Source organism: Bombina bombina, chromosome 4 (assembly GCF_027579735.1).
Source record: "Bombina bombina isolate aBomBom1 chromosome 4, aBomBom1.pri, whole genome shotgun sequence".
Classification (NCBI taxonomy): Eukaryota; Metazoa; Chordata; class Amphibia; order Anura; family Bombinatoridae; genus Bombina; species Bombina bombina.
In genome coordinates this window covers 418258035-418278816 of record NC_069502.1, presented here as the reverse complement: position 1 = coordinate 418278816, position 20782 = coordinate 418258035, and the positions used below count along the sequence as shown (strand labels likewise).

The following is a 20782-nucleotide window of genomic DNA, read 5'->3' as shown; positions in this document are numbered from 1 at the left end:
CATTTTGTTAATGGAAGTAAATTGGAAAGTTGTTTAAAATTGCATGCTCTATCTGAATCATGAAAGTTTAAAGGGACACTCAGGTCAAATTAAATTTTCATGATTCAGATACAGCGTGTAATTTTAAACAACTTTCCAATTTACTTCTATTAAAAAAAATGTGAACAGTCTATTATATTTACACTTTTTGATTCACCAGCTCCTACTGAGCATGTGCAAGAATTCACAGACTATACGTATATACATTTGTGATTGGCTGATTGCTATCACATGGTACAGGGGGAGTGGAAATATATATAACTTTGAAATTTGTTAGAAAAAAATCTAGTACTCATTTGAAATTCAGAGTAAATGCTTTTGTATTGTCTTGTTATTTTGCATTTGTTTATTATGCAAATCTACTGTGTTTACTGGTACTTTAATTTTGACTGGAGTGTTCCTTCAAAGGGACATTATACACTATTTTGTACATGATCCATTTATAGAGCCCATACAGGGTTTTTTTTTTAAAAAATGTATAGTTTTGCTTATTTTTAAATAATATTGTGCTGATTTTCAGACTCCTAACTAAGCCCAAAAGTTGTTGGAGAATACTGATGTATACCTAAGCCAGCTTGCTCCTGTTTGTGTAAAGAGTCTTTTCATATGCAGGGGAAGGGGAAGGGGGAGGGGGGAGTGTCTTCTTTCACTGGGTGTTCCAGTCAACCTGATCAAAAGTGCTAAACTGAGAGCTTCTAAGTAATATATATATATATATTTTTTTTTTTAAAAGGTTTTTATTGAGGTTATTCAAAAATACAACTTTATGCATACATTCAGAAGTTGGGACATCCAATACTTGATGGTACAATTATGTCAAACGGTAGGTTACATAGGCAAGTAAATGACAACCTCACTATTGCTCACACCCCACTACTGAACTCCAGAAATGAACCTCCTTTTGTTTTTTTATGCGTGAATGTCCCCAAAACTATAAAAGGCCACTCTTGGACCTATGATAACTGATATAGCTCAAAAGAGGACTCTAGTGATAAGTACGGCCACTTTTGGACCTTAAATAGTTAATTAAATATAACGACAAACAAATGCTCTATATTGTGCTCTACTCAGTGACAAGTATAGAAGCCACATTATGGGAGAACGCAGCTGCTACATAGGGCATCAGGAGGGATATAGGCTATGGTCAGTCATTGCCCTAAGCTGTGGGGTCTGGATAAGTGTACCCTGTCCCTTAATTGATATTATGTAGGATGAAGGAGAAAAGAGAAAGGGGGTCAGATGTCAGGTGTGGGACCGGATTAAGCAGGATAAGGGAAATGGTCAGTGAAACTACTATTAAGGAGTGAGTAGCTAGCCTAACCTTCAAAAATAAATCTATTTATTACAGTGCTAGCCCTCTCAAACCCCACATGCATTCCCCATCTCCCTCCAAGAGCAGTAAAGGCACTTTGGGACCCCTCAATCTATATAGGACAATAGGGCTAAACAGTTGATAGCCTGCAGTTGAGGAGCACAGGAAAACACACACATGGAAATAAACCATAGAAACTCAGACCTTATACAATTAAACTAAGCAACATTAATTAGTGCATTAACATTTTCTCTACCGTCACTTTAAGAATCACAATACTAAGTACTCGTGATCTTAGCCTACACATTGAGCTTGGCAGATAAATATATAAACCTGTAATACAGAATGTACCTGCATAATATTTAACTGCAATTGGAAAGCGTTGTACAGGCTCTCAACTATGTACAAGTAAATTAAGCAGCATTAATCAGTGCATTACCATTTTCCCTATTATCGCATTAGCAAACACAATAATAAGCTCTTGCGAGCATAGGTAAGGTACCTAGACATTGTTCTTGGCAGATATTTTTATGTCTGTAATGTAAAATGTTCCTGTAATAGATATGACTACAGTGGCAAAGCTCTATCCGTGCTCTCACTTTAGGCAACCAAAGATGCAAAAAGAAAAAGGTTGCACACCAGAGCAGAGAGTTCAACCTGTTCAGCCAATTCCAGACCGTAAACGGCATTGAATAGTAGCCTCTGTGAAAGATGAGGGACCTAGCATTGTAACGAGGGGGGCACTCCACAGTACTGGTACCTCTTGTAGGCGCTTGCTCCCAGCCACAGGAAAGCCAGCAGCGCAACTCGGCTCCGTATCCGTGCCCCTAGGCGATCGCCATATTGTTTTCTGGCCTCCCCGCTGTGATCCAGCATCAGTACCCCCGGTGCCATCTCCACAGAGCTGCGAGGGCATCTTGTGGGCTAAGGAAATTGGAGGAGCAGTGTTCAGTGACTCAGCTTGAAAACCCGACAACTCCACTGCAGCGTCTGGTGCGCTGGTCTGTGTCTCGGGATCCTCAGGGCACTGTGACGCACTTAAGATCTGATCGTGAGGACGTCTGTTCCCGCTAAGATCTAGCTGCAAACTCTCTTCAGTGTCTGGGCTCGCAGCGTCCAGAGGGATAAATTGCTTTATATTCCCTTGTGACGGAGTGTCCTTAAGAGCTATCACCGGGAAAAGCAATATCATTAGATCCTTTTCAAGTTGTTTGTATGACTGCCTGATCGCAGTTGTTATTGTGTGCTCCCATGCTGTAACGGCTTCCAAGGCATCTCTCCCATGCTCCATTATGTTTCACATGTATAAGTAAACAATAAATTGGCTTTATGTGGCTTCTCAATAAAAGACAGATTTAGATACTTATTATCCCATTGCAGGATATCGTAACCCCGGAGTTCGGGGGGGGGGGTCAATTACATGCGGCAGCCCCAGACCTACGCTAAGAATCCGTTTCAAGTGTCTCTAGCAGTGATCAATCCGCAGCTCAGCTCGATCACATCCAGTGGCAATATGGCTGCTAGGCCCTTGTAAAATGTCTCTTGCGTAGCTGTCCCAAAGAACATAGGCAAAGACCCTGTCTTGGCTTCAGCTCCAAGGATGTCCAAACTTTAACAGATATAGTAATCCAAAAGTATAGAATGCTGCAGAATTATAGTAGATTTCTTGGGTAAAATCACTTATTCTCCAGGAGCTTCATTGAAACACGACCTGCCGCTTTGAGAGTAGGCTCCGCCCCCTTCTAAGTAATATTTTAAAAGGTTTTATACTGGATTTTTAGATCAGCAACTGTGCATAGTATTCTTTATAGTAGTGTCTATTACATGAAGTTATATGAAAATTGGTGTATACTGTCCCTTTGACACAAATCCAAGCTGATCAGTCCTCTCTACCTTCCCTTCAGCACCTCCTACTCTCACTCTTTTTATAGAGCTTCTTCTCTATCAATCTCAGGTGCAGGGAAATACGTTTCTAGCCCAGAGAAAAAAGTTAATTACTTCTGAGAAAGGGGTGACAACCCTAAAACATGACTGGAAGGCATGATTTAAATCCAGCGAGTACCTTTGTCTGTCTGTACTTTTTTATTTACAGCAAATTTAAGAAATTAATGTATTGCCTATCTTTTAGAACAACTTGTTTCCCTCGAAAGTTACAGTTATATAAAATCAATGAAAAATTAAATCAGACATTTGACACTTCCTAGAAGCTGGTCTAAGTTTGTGAACAATAAATTAATAATTTTATATTTATTTATATCAGTCTACATATATTTTAAAAACATAAATTAGGCCTGATAATTTCCTTTCCATCGGTATGAGGACAGTCCACGGCTTCATTCCTTACTTGTGGGAATACAGAACCTGGCCACCAGTAGAAGGCACCCCAGCCAAAGGCTTAAATACCTCCCCCACTCCCCTCATCCCCCAGTCATTCTGCCAAGGGAACAAGGAACAGTAGGAGAAATATCAGGGTATAAATGGTGCCAGAAGAACAAAAAAAAAACATATTTGGTCCGCCCAATGGAGAAAATGGGCGGGGGCCGTGGACTCTCCTCATACAGATGGAAAGGAAATGATCAAGTAAGCATAATTTATGTTTTCCATCTTAATATGAGGAGAGTCCACAGCTTCATTTCTTACTTGTGGAAACATATACCCAAGCTCTAGAGGACACTGAATGAAAACGGGAGGGTAAAAGAGAGGTGGACCCTATTCTGAGGTCACCACAGCCTGCAAAACCTTTCTCCCAAAAGCTGCTTCAGCCGAAGCAAAGAAGTCAAATTTGTAAAACTTTAAAAAAGTATGTAAGGAGGACCAGGTAGTTGCCCTACAAATCTGCTCCATAGATGCCTAATTCTTGAAGGCCCAAGATGAAGCCACAGCTCTAGTTGAATGTGCCATAATCCTCTGAGCAAATAATGCTCCTCAACCAAAAATATAGGGAAGTGGAAGAAGCCTTCTGCCCTCTGCGCTACCCAGAATAGACAACAAACAATGCCGAAATCTGTCTAAAATCCTTTGTGGCCTGAAGATAGAATTTTAAAGCTTGAACCACATTCAGATTATGAAGTAATCGTTCCTTCGAAGAAGGAGGATTAGGACACAAGGAAGGAACCACAATCTCCTAATTGATATTGTGATCAGACACAACCTTAGGGAGAAAACCCAACCCAGTGCGAAGAACAGCCTTGTCAGCATGAAAAACTAGGTAAGGAGGCTCACATTACAAGGCCGCCATCTCAGAGACTCTGCGTGCCGAAGCAATAGCCAGAAGAAAAACTCCAAGGAGGAGCGGAATGTCTAAACACAGGCCTGATTCTAGACAGAGCCTGAACAATAGACTGTATATCAGGAAGCTCAGCGATCCTCTTGTGTAATAACACAGATAGAGCTGAAATCTGTCCCTTCAAGGAACTAACTGCAAGTCCCTTCTCTAAACCATCTTGGAGAAAAGAAAGAATCCTGGACACCCTGACCGTATGCCAGGGGAATCCACGCTCTTCACAGCAGAATAAATAGGTCCTCCACACCTTATGATAAATGCGACGAGTGACTGGCTTCCTAGCTTGAATAAGAGAATCAATCACTCTCTCCATAGAGAAGATGAGGACATCCCCGCCAGGTCTGCAAACCACATCCTTCGTGGCCATGAAGGAGCAATTAGGATCGCTGAAGCTTGCTCCTGCTTGATGCGGACCAATACCCGAGGTAGAAGTGGTAACGGGGGAAAAAAGTAAACTAGTTTGAACCTCCAAGGCACTGCTAATGCATCTATCAGCTCTGCCTGTGGATCCCTGGAAAGTGACTTGTATCTGGGTAGCTTGGAATTGAGTCGGGACGCCATGAGATCTATCTCCGGCGTCCCCCATCTGTTGTAAATCTCCACAAACACCTCGGGATGGAGAGACCATACCCCCAGATGAAAGGATTGTCTGCTGAGGAAATCCAATTCCCAGTTGTCCACACCCAGAATGTGGATCACTGACAGCGAGTAGTTGTGGGTCTCCGCACATTCCAGAATCCGAGATACTTCCCTCATTGCTAGAGAGCTCCTCGTTCCCCCCCTAATGGTTGATGTATGCCACCGAGGTAATGTTGTCCGATTGAAATCTGATAAACTGGGACGAACCCAGAAGAGGCCAAGCCTTTAGAGCATTGAAGATCGCTCAAAGTTCCTAAATGTTGATCGGGAGAAGAGATCCCTCTCGAGTCCACCGGCCCTGTGCCTTCCTGGCACCCCAAACAGCTCCCCATCCTGAGAGACTTGCATCCGTAGTCACAATCTCCAAGGATGGTCTCAAGAAGGACGTCCCTTGGGACAGGCGATCTGGACAGAGCCACCAAGAGAACGATTCTCTCGACTGGTTGTCCAGAGAAATCTGTTGAGACAGATCCTAGTGGTCATCGTTCCATTGCCTCAGCAAGCACAGTTGAAGAGGTCTGAGATGGAACCTGGCGAATGGAATGATATCTATGCTGCACACCATGAGCCCAATTACCTCCATACATTGGGCCACAGATGGCCCTGAGGAGGTCGGGGCAAGACAATTGGAAGTAATTTTGCAATGTCTCTGGTCTGTAAGGAATATCCTCATGGATATGGAATCTATTATCGTGCCCAGGAATTCCATCCTGGTACTTGGAACCAGAGAACTCTTTCCTAAGTATATCTTCCATCCATGAGATTGAAGAAGAAGAAGAGCTCTTGAATGGTCTTCTGCCAGCAGGCAGGACGGAGCCTGGACCAGGATATTGTCCAAGTATGGCGCTACTGCAATACTTCTGGACCTCGCCACCGTGAGCAGTCCCCCAAGAACCTTCATAAAGACTCTTGGAGCAGTAGCCAGACCAAAAGGAAGAGCCACAAAGTGGAAGTACTGGTCCAGAAATCAAATATTAAGAAGTGATCCTTGTGTATTGGCACATGAAGGTAAGCATCCTTCAAGTCTATCGTAGTCATGAACTGTCCCTCTTGAATTAAGGGCAGAATAGACCTTATTGTCTCCATCATAAAAGAAGGGACTGATAGAAACTTGTTTAGGCACTTTAGGTCTAGAATTGGGCAAAACGTACCCTCCTTCTTTGGGACCACAAAAAGGTTTGAGTAGTATGCTAAACCTCTCTCTGATAGAGGTACTGGTACAATTACTCCCAGGGAGGAGAGATCCCTCACACACCCTAGAAAAGCTTCTTGGTTTTCTGCTCTTGAAGACAGGTTTGATGAGGAATCTGCCCCTGGGTGGATAAGATTTAAAACCTATCCTGTAACCCTGAGCGATGACCTTTAGAACCCAAGGATCTTACATGTCCTGCAACCAAGCCTCGACAAAGAGAGATAGTCTGCCCCCAACATGCTAAAATACTGGATCGGGGGCAGTCACTTCATACCAACTTTGTTTTGGCTGGCTTTTTGTTCTGCTTAGATTTATTCCAAGATTGAGATGGTTTCCAAGTTCCCTTGGACTGATCAGGCTTTGTGGAGGGCTGCTGGTGTTGGGATTTATCCGAATGAAAGGGACGAAAATTAGGACCTTGTCCTTTAGATTTATTCTTCTTATCCTGCGGTAGAAAGGCACCCATGACCGTGGATATGATAGAGTCCAGGCCTGGACCAAAAAGTTTCTTCCTCTTAAACAGAAGGGAAAGCAATCTAGATTTTGAAGTCATGTCCACAGACCAAGACTTCAGCCAGAGAGCCCTACAGGCTACAACAGAAAAACCTGATGTTTTGGCATTCAGGCAAATAATCTGCATGTTTGCATCACAGATGAAAGAATTAGCTACCCTCAAGGTCTTAATTCTTTCCTGGATCTCGATGAGGGGAGTTTCCATCTTGATCATCTCCGATAGAGAGTCACACCAATAGGTAGCGGCTCCAGCTACCGCAGCAACCACTGCTGCAGGCTAAAACAAGTACCCTGTGTGCTGAAACATTTTTCTTAATAGAGTTTCTAGCTTCTTATCCATTGGCTCCTTTAACAACGAGCTATCCTCAAGTGGGATAGTGGTGCACTTAGCAAGCATGGAGACAGCTCCATCCACCTTAGGGACAGACCCCCACAACTCTAATTAAGAGTTTGGAATGGGGAACAATTTCTTAAACGAAGAAGAAGGGGGAAAAAGAAGATCCCAGTCTCTCCCATTCATTCTTAATAATATTTGCCATCTTTATGGGAACCGGGAAAGTCTGTGGCCCCATCCTGTCCTCATAAACCTTGTCAAGCTTAGGAATAGAAGGTTCCTCTGGTAATTTAGGTTCCGGAACCTCTAACATAGCCAACACTTCCTTTAACAGAAAGCGTAAGTGCTTGATCCTAAATCTTAAGTCTGGTTCCTCCGCAGCCGGAGGTTTAGAGGCAGCAGATTCTGACCCAGAAAGAGCCTCCTCTGAACTATCAGAGGCGTCTTCATCAGAGTATAATCTAGTATCAGATAAATCCAACAAATTGGTAGATGACCCCTGGGAAGAATAGCAATATTTGACATTTTGATTGTAACTGTTCAGAAAAGTCTATAACTACCTTATCGAGGCATGTGGAACATAATTGAGCAGGCGGGTATACCGTAGCCTCCTCACAATAAAAACAGGTATTAGATTTAGGAAAAGAGGGAGTACCCTCTAACGCTTCAGAGTCCTCCATAGCTTGCGCTTTTAAGATGGACACTAGAACAAGATAAATGGCACCTTTATACCCCCAATGGCCAGGGCACTCACCACCTCCTATTACCCAGGCCCCACAGAGAAACCACTTCTCCTGTAAACCGCACGGTCAGGAAAGAGTAAGAAAATGAGACCACACCCGGTCACATGGAGTGCCATGCAGGACCGCCCCTGCTCCAGGAGAGAAACGCGCCAAAAATAACAGGCCACGCAGTTATCTCATAAACGAAAGTAAAACTTAAATATTCCACATCTGCCTGAGCCTCATCTCACAGTCACACATATCGCAGATTTAAACATAGTAAAGCAAGTTATGTATAAATCCCCTCTGTTCAATAACCTCCTTAAAAAAAGCTTTGAATTAGCAATTCATTTTTCACTACTATTTTTTAACAGAAACTTTTATTTTCAAGCAGCACATTTTTTTTTTAAGATATTGAAAATTGGTAAATATCCTATCTGTATGTCGTCTAGGTCTGTGTAATAACACCGATACATCCATGCATAACATTAGCATTCAAGCCATATATATAAAGTATATCCACCAGCGTACATATAACCATGATATATCATATTTATAAACATATATATATGCAGTATGCACACACACATATAATTGTCATAGATTTGGCATTCCTACAGCTCGTTACTCTTGTGCACTGTCATGGTAAATTTCAACAATATATCCACTTTGGGATGTATGTATGTGTATGTATGTGTATATATATATATATATATATATATATATATATATATGTATGTGTGTGTGTGTGTGTGTGTGTGTGTGTATGTGTGTGTATGTGTGTATGTATATATATATATATATATATATATATATTTATGTGTGTGTATGTGTGTATATATATGTATGTGTGTGTATGTGTATATATATATATATATGTATGTGTGTGTATGTGTGTATATATATATATATATATATATATGTATGTGTGTGTATGTGTGTGTGTATATATATATATATATATATACAGGGAGTGCAGAATTATTAGGCAAATGAGTATTTTGACCACATCATCCTCTTTATGCATGTTGTCTTACTCCAAGCTGTATAGGCTCGAAAGTCTACTACCAATTAAGCATATTAGGTGATGTGCATCTCTGTAATGAGAAGGGGTGTGGTCTAATGACATCAACACCCTATATCAGGTGTGCATAATTATTTTTTTGTGCATAATTATTAGGCAACTTCCTTTCCTTTGGCCAAATGGGTCAAAAGAAGGACTTGACAGGCTCAGAAAAGTAAAAAATAGTGAGATATCTTGCAGAGGGATGCAGCACTCTTAAAATTGCAAAACTTCTGAAGCGTGATCATCGAACAATCAAGCGTTTCATTCAAAATAGTCAACAGGGTCGCAAGAAGCGTGTGGAAAAACCAAGGCGCAAAATAACTGCCCATGAACTGAGAAAAGTCAAGAGTGCAGCTGCCAAGATGCCACTTGCCACCAGTTTGGCCATATTTCAGAGCTGCAACATCACTGGAGTGCCCAAAAGCACAAGGTGTGCAATACTCAGAGACATGGCCAAGGTAAGAAAGGCTGAAAGACGACCACCACTGAACAAGACACACAAGCTGAAACGTCAAGACTGGGCCAAGAAATATCTCAAGACTGATTTTTCTAAGGTTTTATGGACTGATGAAATGAGAGTGAGTCTTGATGGGCCAGATGGATGGGCCTGTGGCTGGATTGGTAAAGGGCAGAGAGCTCCAGTCCGACTCAGACGCCAGCAAGGTGGAGGTGGAGTACTGGTTTGGGCTGGTATCATCAAAGATGAGCTTGTGGGGCCTTTTCGGGTTGAGGATGGAGTCAAGCTCAACTCCCAGTCCTACTGCCAGTTTCTGGAAGACACCTTCTTCAAGCAGTGGTACAGGAAGAAGTCTGCATCCTTCAAGAAAAACACGATTTTCATGCAGGACAATGCTCCATCACACGCGTCCAAGTACTCCACAGCGTGGCTGGCAAGAAAGGGTATAAAAGAAGAAAATCTAATGACATGGCCTCCTTGTTCACCTGATCTGAACCCCATTGAGAACCTGTGGTCCATCATCAAATGTGAGATTTACAAGGAGGGAAAACAGTACACCTCTCTGAACAATGTCTGGGAGGCTGTGGTTGCTGCTGCACGCAATGTTGATGGTGAACAGATCAAAACACTGACAGAATCCATGGATGGCAGGCTTTTGAGTGTCCTTGCAAAGAAAGGTGGCTATATTGGTCACTGATTTGTTTTTGTTTTGTTTTTGAATGTCAGAAATGTATATTTGTGAATGTTGAGATGTTATATTGGTTTCACTGGTAAAAATAAATAATTGAAATGGGTATATATTTGTTTTTTGTTAAGTTGCCTAATAATTATGCACAGTCACCTGCACACACAGATATCCCCCTAAAATAGCTATAACTAAAAACAAACTAAAAACTACTTCCAAAACTATTCAGCTTTGATATTAATGAGTTTTTTGGGTTCATTGAGAACATGGTTGTTGTTCAATAATAAAATTAATCCTCAAAAATACAACTTGCCTAATAATGCTGCACTCCCTGTATATATATATATATATATATATATATATATATATATATATATATATATATATATATATATATATATATATATGTATGTATGTGTGTGTATGTGTGTATATATATACATACTGTACATATACAGTACATATACATATATACACACACACTGTGGAATGCTGGCCAGAAACAAATACAACAACAAAAACAATTTAATTTGTGAAAAAAAAACACCATGCTAACAGCCTAACAAATATTTTTAGCAGCAGCAGGGGTTAAAAAAAAAGTTTGTGTTCTGCCGGGAGCTGGAGGCTGGAAGCTTTATGTCCTGTCACAGCAGCATAAAATATACATCAGATAAAACAGCCAGACCCCCTTTACCTTGTTCACTGAATTCTCCTGTGTCTGTGTGCAGAGAAAGTCATGAACACCGCTAAGCACAAGCTAACACATGTTTCCAGCAGGGGTTAAAAAAAATGTTGTGTTCTGCTGGGAGCTGAAGGCTGGGAGCGTTATGCCATGTAAGGGCAGCATGCCATAAACCATAACTTAATCCATAAACCATAAATTAAAAAACAGCCCCCCCCCACCTTGTTCATTCACTGAATTCTCTCCTGTGTGCAGAGGAAGCCTTTCTGGAAGTTCCTGGAACTGAGGCAAAGAAATGGCAAGCTTCTAGCAGTGAAATTGCAGAGCATGAGTCAGCTCACTGGAGGTACATGTGCAGACTAAAGCAGTAGGACTGAGCTCAGTGCTCCTGTCAGTGGCTACTCACATACCATATTGTACTACTGCACGGTTATATAAACTTGCCAGCCTCACAGTAATCAAAGCTGTGCTCAATTAAGGAGGCAGCAGTGCACTGAAAAAGGCTGCTATGTGTTTTACTCCCTAAAGTCACACCTCCAGTGTATACACAGTGGGTGCCTCTTCTTGCATTATTTTTTCACTCAAATCAAATTGTGCATTTGTAAATAAGCAGTAGTACAGTTTTCCCATAATCACCCTGAGTGGTTTACCTATATGAGTTAATTTATTCGGTATATCACCTTACTAAATTACCTCCTCTATAGGACTGTGTGTGCAATGAAGCTCTAGAATCTTGTTTCAGGTGAGCTGCTTGTCAGTTTCCTCGAGTGAGCACTGCAGTGCACTTGCACCAACTAACAGCAATGACTTTACCCCATATGACTTTGGAAATTGTTTGTGACTTATTCACAGTGTTGGTGTCCTCACCTGTCTGTAGACTGAGACTCGGTAACAGCACAGCACTCAAGCACTGGTATGGTAACTCCGGAGTCACTTCTCTGCCACTAACGGTCGGTAACGGCTCAGTCAGACTGAGACCCTGACTGTCCTCACTGATGCGCAGATCTGTGGGGGTCTGGTCAGGGATAAATTTGCAGGTGCACATCACTGTTTTGAGGCGGACGCTGCCTGTCAGCCTGTCCAGACCGCTGAAGCTGCCAGCAACGCCACTCGCACACACTGAGTCTGACAGAGACAGAGTCGTGTACAGCCGCAGGAAAAAGGAAACTACTTCCTCCCACGCTAACTGCCTGCCAGTGTCTGCCTCTGACTTCCTCTGTCTCGTCCCAACTAAATTCACTCAGTTAGCTCTTGCTCAGTCTCTACACTTGTGACAGTCAGACCAGCCGGCAAAAAAAAAAGTATTTCAGTCAGGTTAACCGCTAACTGGCACTGCCTCTAACTTTACCAGCGCTCTTGCTGGCGCAACACTACTTTTAACAAAACAAAAAAAAATTGTAAAAGTGTCACAGTGCTCCCTAGTGCGCCCCGGGCCACTGCCTGGCCTGCCCTGGTTACAAATCTTTATGATTTCCTCAATGTTTTTTAATTGTGATATTACAGCTTTTTCACCGAGTTATGGCCATATTACAAGTGGTGCACTGTTTAAAGCTTTTGCTAGTGCGCCAACACCACCAGAAGTAAAATTTCAATGCTCACGGGTTAGCACGAGTATGACATTATTGAAAGTAAAATGTTTGCATGCGAGCTAATTACGACAGTACTAACTTCTTGTCCCCATAGACTTTAATGGAGAGCACAAACTGGAAACAAACTAATACTTATCGCTTGCACGCTAACCCGAAAGGAGTTAAACCCACACCATTAACCAGAAGGTAGCTATGAATATTTTACATTCCATGTTCTTCGCGTAGAAGAAAATGTTCTATTTATTTTTAATTCAATAGATCAGAAAATCTGCAGTATATGTTTTTATTGCATGTTTTGTGCCACCTTTGCTGCTGTGGGGTACAACTGAGAAATAAGTCACCTAGCTAAAGCCATGTGTATAAACTGGGTCACTGTCTAGACTCTAGAAGATTAACATCTTCTGACCCAGAGGTCTATGTACCTAACAAATTAGCTACATAAAATAAAATGAGAGACTGTATTTCTCTTGTAAAAAACACATACTGAATTGTCAAGCCTTACGTATAGAGAAAAATACTATCCCAAAAAAAACATTTTAATACAGTGAACAGACATTAAAACAACAGTTGAATTTTGAATTGGGGAATATAAAAAAAGTCTTCTTTATATTACAATATGTAAAAGGGGATTTTTACTCATATACTCATTCACTAAAATTGTATTTCTGTTTTGCAAATAGCCATTTTAAACAAGAAAATCAATTAAGTACTTTTACAGTGCAGCCTTCCATCAGTTTTTTTTCCTTTGGTCCTATTAAAATCAGACTATGTACCAAGTGTTAAACAAATTTACCATAAGCTACCATAAAAGTCTTTTTCTAATTTTTCTTCAGTTATATAATTTTTTTTTTTTTTTTTAAATGAGTCATTGAAGTCCTAAATTACGAATACATTATATATGTGAAAAATGTGTGCTAGGAAATGGGATAACAGCCAAAGAACTAATGTAGCGTGCAAACAGAATCATAGGGGGCAGTGCATGATCGGAATTATCTACCTGACTGGCAATATCTGAGAAGGCGACTGAAAAGGCAATGAGAACACACAGTGAGGAAAACAAATCTAAAAAAATAACATAGCCCTTGGAAATATTATTAACTCTTATTCCCATACATTTAAATCATTAAGAATTGTTTTTGAAAGTAAATGCTTAAAGGGCCACTAAACCCAAAATCTTTCTTTCATGATTCAGATAGAGAATAGAAATTTAAATAACATTACAATTTACTTCTATTATTTATTTTGCTTAATTTTTTCGATATCCCTAGTTGAAGAAAAAGTAATGCATATGGTGAGCCAATCACACAAGGCTTGTGCAGCAACCAATCCGCAGCTACTGAGCATATCTAGATATGCTTTTCAGCAAAGAATATCAAGAGAATACGACAAATTAGATAATATAAGTAAATTAGAAAGATGTTTAAAATTACATTCTCTTTCTAATATATGAAAGAAAACATGTGGGTTTCATGGCCCTTTAACTGTAATGATTATTTATAATATTTTTTTAGATCAAATAAAATAGAGATGAGCAGATATATGGAGCGTGTAAATATATTGGTTAGACCTTTGTCACCATGAAATCAGTCAACATCAAGCTCTATACATGTGAAACAAAAGTGATATACATGTGAAACATTTAATAGCTAACTTCATCAGGCATTCTGTTGTACAAATGAAGCTCATTCATATGTATATACAGTATACAGGGTAAGGCATACACATTTACAATAACATCTGTAAATCATGAACATTTGATATGTTGTATGGGAATATTCTCTATAGCTGTCTGCCCTTGTAGAGAGTTGGATGTAGATCTCTGGCAATTTTATTATTGGCACCATTGGTAAATATGAGCAAATAAGGCTGTGAAAAATTGTCTTTATTGTTTAACCTTTTGATCTTTAGTTCGAAAAATACACAAAACACTTTGCTCTCATGGATATCAAACAATTCCAAGCACAATATTTGTTAAATATATGTGTGGCACAATTATTGGCACCCCTATGAATACATTTGAGAAAAATATATTTTAAGTATATTCCCATTGGTATTTTACATTTTTTAGTATAACTAGGAACAGGAAATTAATCGACTATGACTTCCTGTTTCTCTGTGAAACAGAGGTATAAATATGAGGTAACATGTAGGCCAAATTCCCTTAGTCATTCATCACAATAGGTAAGATCAAGGAATATAGTTGTGATGTGCAGCAAAAGTCTGTTGAACTTCACAAAATGGGAAGTGGCTATAAGAAAATAGTAAAAGCATTGAAAATGCCCATTTCCACCATCAGGGCAATAATTAGGAAGTTCCAGTCAACTGGAAATGTTATGAATCAACCTGGAAGAGGACGTATGTCAATATTGTCTCAACACACTAAAAAGGGAAAGATTTGACTGTCCAAAATATCTCCAAGGATCACAGCTGGAGAATTGCAGAAGTTAGTTGTGTCTTGGGGTTAGAAAGTCTCAAAAACTACAATGGGATGTCACCTACATCATCACAAGTTGTTTGGAAGGGTTTCAAGAAAAAGCCTCTACTCTTATCCAAAAACAAACTCAAGCATCTTTAGTTTTCCAGATGCTTCTCAAATTTAAAATGGGATTGGGTTCTATGGTCAGGTGAAACCTAAATAGAACTTTTTGGCAATAAACACCACAGGTGGGTTTCGAGCACATAGAGATGTAGCCATATGGAAAAGTACCTCATGCCCACCATTAAATATGGTCGTGGCTCTTTAATGTTTTGGGCAGATTTTCTGCCAGAGGACCTGGACATTGTGGACTCTATCAAATATCGACAACAGTTATTAAATGAACACCTGAATTCCTCTGCCAGTAAAATTAAAATGGGCCATGGTTCCATGCTCTAGCTGAATCATAAAACTTTAATTTTAACTTTACTAACCCTTTAAAGAAGGACTCCCCAAGCTATGGCTTGAAGGCCACATTCCTCCAAAGGTTTTTGTGTGGCCCTTGAGCACCACTAAGCAGAAAACAGACATCAGTAATTAGTTGAAAAAAGCAGTTCCACATTTCTCATTAAGTAAGCATTGATATTTATACTAAATTATTTAAATTTGAGAAGTATATGCAGTTGAATTGAATTCTCTAATAGTAACTAATTTTCTATATCATTTTTAACTTGGAATGTGAATATATATATATATATATATATATATATATACACATATATATATTTTTATATATACATACATACACACACACACACATGTGAACACTTAAATATATACACACATATTATATTTACATATATAGATCAGCACTCAAAATGTCAAAATACAGCTTCCGGGGTGCTCTGGGTTAAACTCTTACCTACTTCAAAATAATCATGCCCGCACTCTCCGTTTGAATAATCACACACTTTTAATCATCATGATGATTGAAAGTGTGTGATTATTTAAATGGAGAGTGTGGGCATGATTATTTTGAAGTATATATATATATATATATATATATATATATATATAAATATATATGTATACACACACACATACACTCATCGACCACTTTATTAGGTGCACCTGTTCAATTGCTTGGTAACACAAATTGCTAATCAGCCAATCACATGGCAGCAACTCAGTGCATTTAGGCATCTAGATAGGGTGAAAACGACTTGCTGAAGTTCAAACCGAGCATCAGAATGGGGAAGAATGGGGATTTAAGTGACTTTGAACGTGGCATGGTTGTTGGTGCCAGACAGGCTGGTCTGAGTATTTCAAAAACTGCTGATCTACTGGGATTTTCATGCACAGCCATCACAAAACAACAGTATTACAGAGAATCGCAAAACACGTTGAACCTTGAAGCAGATGGGCTACAGCAGCAGAAGACCACATCAGGTTCCACTTCTGTCAGCTAAGAACAGGAAACTGAGGCTACAATTCACACGGGCTCACCAAAATTAGACAATAGAAGCTTTGAAAAACATTGCCTGGTCTGATGAGTCTCGATTTCAGCAGCAACATTGACGTAAACAACATGAAAGCATGGATCCATCCTGCCTTGTATGAACGGTTCAGGCTGGTGGTGGTGGTGTAATGGTGTGGGGGATATTTTCTTGGCACACTTTGGGCCCCTTAGTACCAATTAAGCATTGTTTAAACGCCACAGCCTACTGGAGTATTGATGCTGACCATGTCCATTCCTTTACAACTACAGTCAGTGTACCCAACTTCTGATGGCTACTTCCAGCAGGATAATACACCATGTCCCAAAGCTCAAATAATCTCAAACATGACAATGAGTTCACTATACTCCAATGGCCTCCACAGTCACCAGATCTCAATCCAATAGAGCACCTTTGGGATGTGGTGGAATGGAAGATTTGCATCATGAATGTGCAGCCGACAAATTTGCAGCAACTGCCTGATGCTATCATATAAATATGGACCAAAATGTCTGAAGACTGTTTCCAACACTAAACACTAAACAAAATTCTGGATAGAATGAATCATTCAAAGAAAAGATTAGTCTTAGAATACCATGTAGATGCATTTTTTAAATTTTCATTAGCTGTTTAAAAATTGACAAACTAAGTGTAACTTGTTCGTGTCTATATAAACAATGGGAGCTGCCATGTTGTAACTTAGGTTACATTCTCTGCTGTGGCCAATTAGGGACAGTTATAAATAAGTCACTAGAGTGTGCAGCCAATGACTGTGTGGAATACAACAGTGTTCTGTACTTCCATTTCTAACAGGAACTGAAAAGATTACAATTTCAGTATGGAATTACAGGAAAAGGGGACAAAAAAAATAATGAAAGTACTGTATATTGCATTTGAGAAAGGAACCGGTGTTTCACTTGTAAGGTATTAAAAGTAAAATTTTATATAAATCCATTGAGTGCTTTTTTCGCTACTTCAGATATATATATATATATATATATATATATATATATATATATATATATATATTAATTAAAAAGATTTTCTTCTATGTGAAGAACATTGGAATGTGAAATATTCATTAATACCTTGGATTTAGAGCAATTGGTCTAACATGGTGTCAGATTAGCGCACAAGCGATAAGTGTTAGGTTTGTCTTCTAAAAGCACGCTCCACTGATTTCTTTTAATGGTGTTAGCGCACAAGTGAAAAAATATTTAGCGCGTCACTTTTAATTTGGTCATAGACTATAAAAACAGTTTTATCTGTCTGAACTCACATCACTGTAGATGTTTATAGTCTGACTGTTTTAAAGAATGCTTATACTGCAAGAATTATACTTTTTATATTTTGTTTTAGCATTGGGTATATACTTAGCAGAATTCTGTAAAAAAATGTTATGTGTTTGATCAAATCCATTTGCAGATAGCAAGGTAAGCATAAACATCTTACCTTCTATAGGTTTTGGTACAAAATGTGATGATGGTTTGGTCTTTTTCACTCTGTTGCCTTTCATGATTTCACCTTCCTTATTGAGTCCCAGGAACCATTGACGCCCAGATACTTGCTGCCGATAAAGAGTTGAAGAGTAGATGACATAGTAATTTTCAAACACAGATTCCTTAAACTTGCATTCTGGGGTAAAAGTTTCCTGATGGGGAAAAAAACAACAAGAAAATAAGTGTTAGTCCAGATGTTAAATACTGCAAACTCATTGTTGCATGTGGCAGAAAAATAGACAAAAAAAAATGCATTTTGTACTGCTGTCATGTATTTCATATAGCAAAAGAACATAGTAATATTTTGTAAATAAGGAACATTTGAAAATAGCATTCTTTCCTTAAATAGGCACAGTTCGCATTTTCCACTGACCTCTATCAGATTGGCTAAGAGCGCACCTGCAGCCAATGCATAGCTGATAAGAGGATTGTGCACTGCAGCGCAATGGCACCATCTGCAACATTTACAGAAGACCAATACTGAAGTTTTGCAATATAAGAATGCTCTTTCAATATCACATTAATAGTATTTACTACCCTTTCATTTTATTTGTTTCTTGGAAAAATATTATCTTAAAGAGACAGTCTACTTGAAAACTTTTACTGTTTAAAAATATAGATAATCCCTTTTTTTGCACTTTCCGAAAATTATATTAAAACACGTTTTATCTCTGTGATTACGTTGTATCTAAGCCTGTACAGACTGCCACCTTATCGCAGTTATTTGACAGACATGTTTAAGCTTATCAGTGCTGACTCATAACTACATGGGACTGAGCACAATGTTAACGGCTTAGAAATCAGTTTATGAGCCTACCTAGGTTTAGCTTTCAACAAAAAATACCAAGAGAACTAAGAAAATTTGATGATAAAAGTAAATTGTAAAGTTGTTTAAAATTGCATGCCCTATCTGAATCATGAACGTTTAATTTTGACTTGACTGTCCCTTTAAGCCATTATAATGTTGTCAGCAAGTCTAAAGTACATACATTAAATGTTTGGTACTATTTAAAACATTTCTTATAATGTGTGCACAATATGTTGGGTATTTTATGATCAAATTGCTTATACTCTCAGCTAAATATATCCGGCATAAGACATTTACTGTTGTGAAAATAAGTTAAAAATCCCCCCTCCCCAAATATGATAGGGCTATAAGATCTCTCTGTATCTCATAATGAATCTACTAGAATATTTGGACAATAAGGTTATCATATGTATCCCAAAGTGCTGAACAGTTACATATTTTTTGTCAGCCTGGCTATAAATACGATGCAGAGCATACGCAGTGTGTTGGTTATGAATTTATCTATTATGTATTAAAATAAACAATACTTATAGTCCTCATTTCAATGTTATAATAAGCAGTCTCACTAGCTGGTTTTCTTGAGTAGTAAATAAAAACAAACAATATATTATTCTTATTTATAAAGGAGATCTGTTTTAGTCATATGTATGGAGAATTACTGTATAACCACAGACTGCTTTTAAGTAGAAAACTGTGTATTTTTGAACATATCTTGTAACTGAAACTGTCATATTTAGCTATCTGCATCCTTATAAAATGAGGCCAACACAAACATTTGCAATATATGGCTAACCAATTAGTAAGAAAACTTTTGCTGTATAAAGTACCATTGAAAGCGCTTAGCCAGCAGTGACTTCAGATACAGCATGCAGTTTTCAGAAACTTTCTAATGTAATTTCCATAAGGGATTAAATGCCCTATCCGCGTGAGGTGGATAGAAATAACTACCCCTATAAACTGTACTAAGATACTGCATTAACTTACATTTGACTAGACCCCAATAATGACCAGACATAAACCAGAATGGGTGTAAGACATAAAGGTCACATTTATTCTAGAACACAAGAACACAATGGCAACACAATCAACAAATTATCAGGGGGCGGAAGGAAATCGGGTACTATATATACAGTATATATATATATATACACACTGTATATATATATATATATATATATATATATACACACACTGCATATATAACAGTAACCCCTTAACAGAAAGATGGGTCATGCCCGAGATGCAGGAAATGAGTGGAGCTCAGCTACATGCAGATTATGGCATAAGGAGTTCTCATCACAAGGCAACTCAGACAAGGAACCCCCAAAAGCACATCTGAGGACATCAACCCTGCCCGAAATTAGCCGTCACTCAACCTCTTCTCGTCCTGCTCCATGGGCCCAGACCAACCACCTGCACTGGTGTGCTGATCCATCATTCCAGACCAGTAGTACCAGGGTCAACTATTCACACAGCATGTTGAACACCTGGAGAGTTAATAATGACCGTCCTTGGACTAACAGAAATGGGTCGCATAACCCTCATCAAATCTTGGATGCCTACTGGACCACCATATTGATTATTTAGGCTAATGATTGCCGCTTTTAAAATAGAGTGGGAAGAAAGGGAAAGCTTCAAGGATCCAAGCAGAAAGAGGGATTGAATTTACTGTTCAGCTCTTAAAAGATAAGCCTAAACCCCTTCTAGCCAAAAGCAACAATGTTGCACACTCATCTCCCCACACACTCGTCAGGACCTTAACCCTTATGTACATTCATGGCTATTTGCCTTATATTATTTTTATCAAATTGTGCCCAATCTTTATATATGAACATTTTCTGAGGCATTTAATATAGTAAAAACTACACTACCACTAAAATGTAAGGCAATCTCCTTAAACAATAATCAAGACTCAGAGATAAAAATATAATTTAGTTTATTTTTTCATTCAATTTTGTTGTTACTATCCATATACAGGAAACATAAAAATGTTTGATATAAAAACAGGTAGTGATTTAGTGATATACAAAACACTTGTTTAACTTGTAGA

The 20782-nt window shown here is 39.0% G+C and overlaps 1 protein-coding gene across 5 annotated transcripts in view; it reads right to left on the bottom strand.

The window, feature by feature from the left end:
• The window catches only part of FGF12 (fibroblast growth factor 12), a 766619-nt gene that overhangs the window by 38738 nt on the left and 707099 nt on the right, over positions 1–20782 (bottom strand). For all 5 annotated transcript variants that reach the window (XM_053710232.1, XM_053710233.1, XM_053710231.1 and 2 more), the window contains one exon: positions 17878–18076. In XM_053710232.1, coding sequence (XP_053566207.1) covers positions 17878–18076 — 199 coding nt within the window. The remainder of the gene's footprint in view (positions 1–17877; positions 18077–20782) is intronic.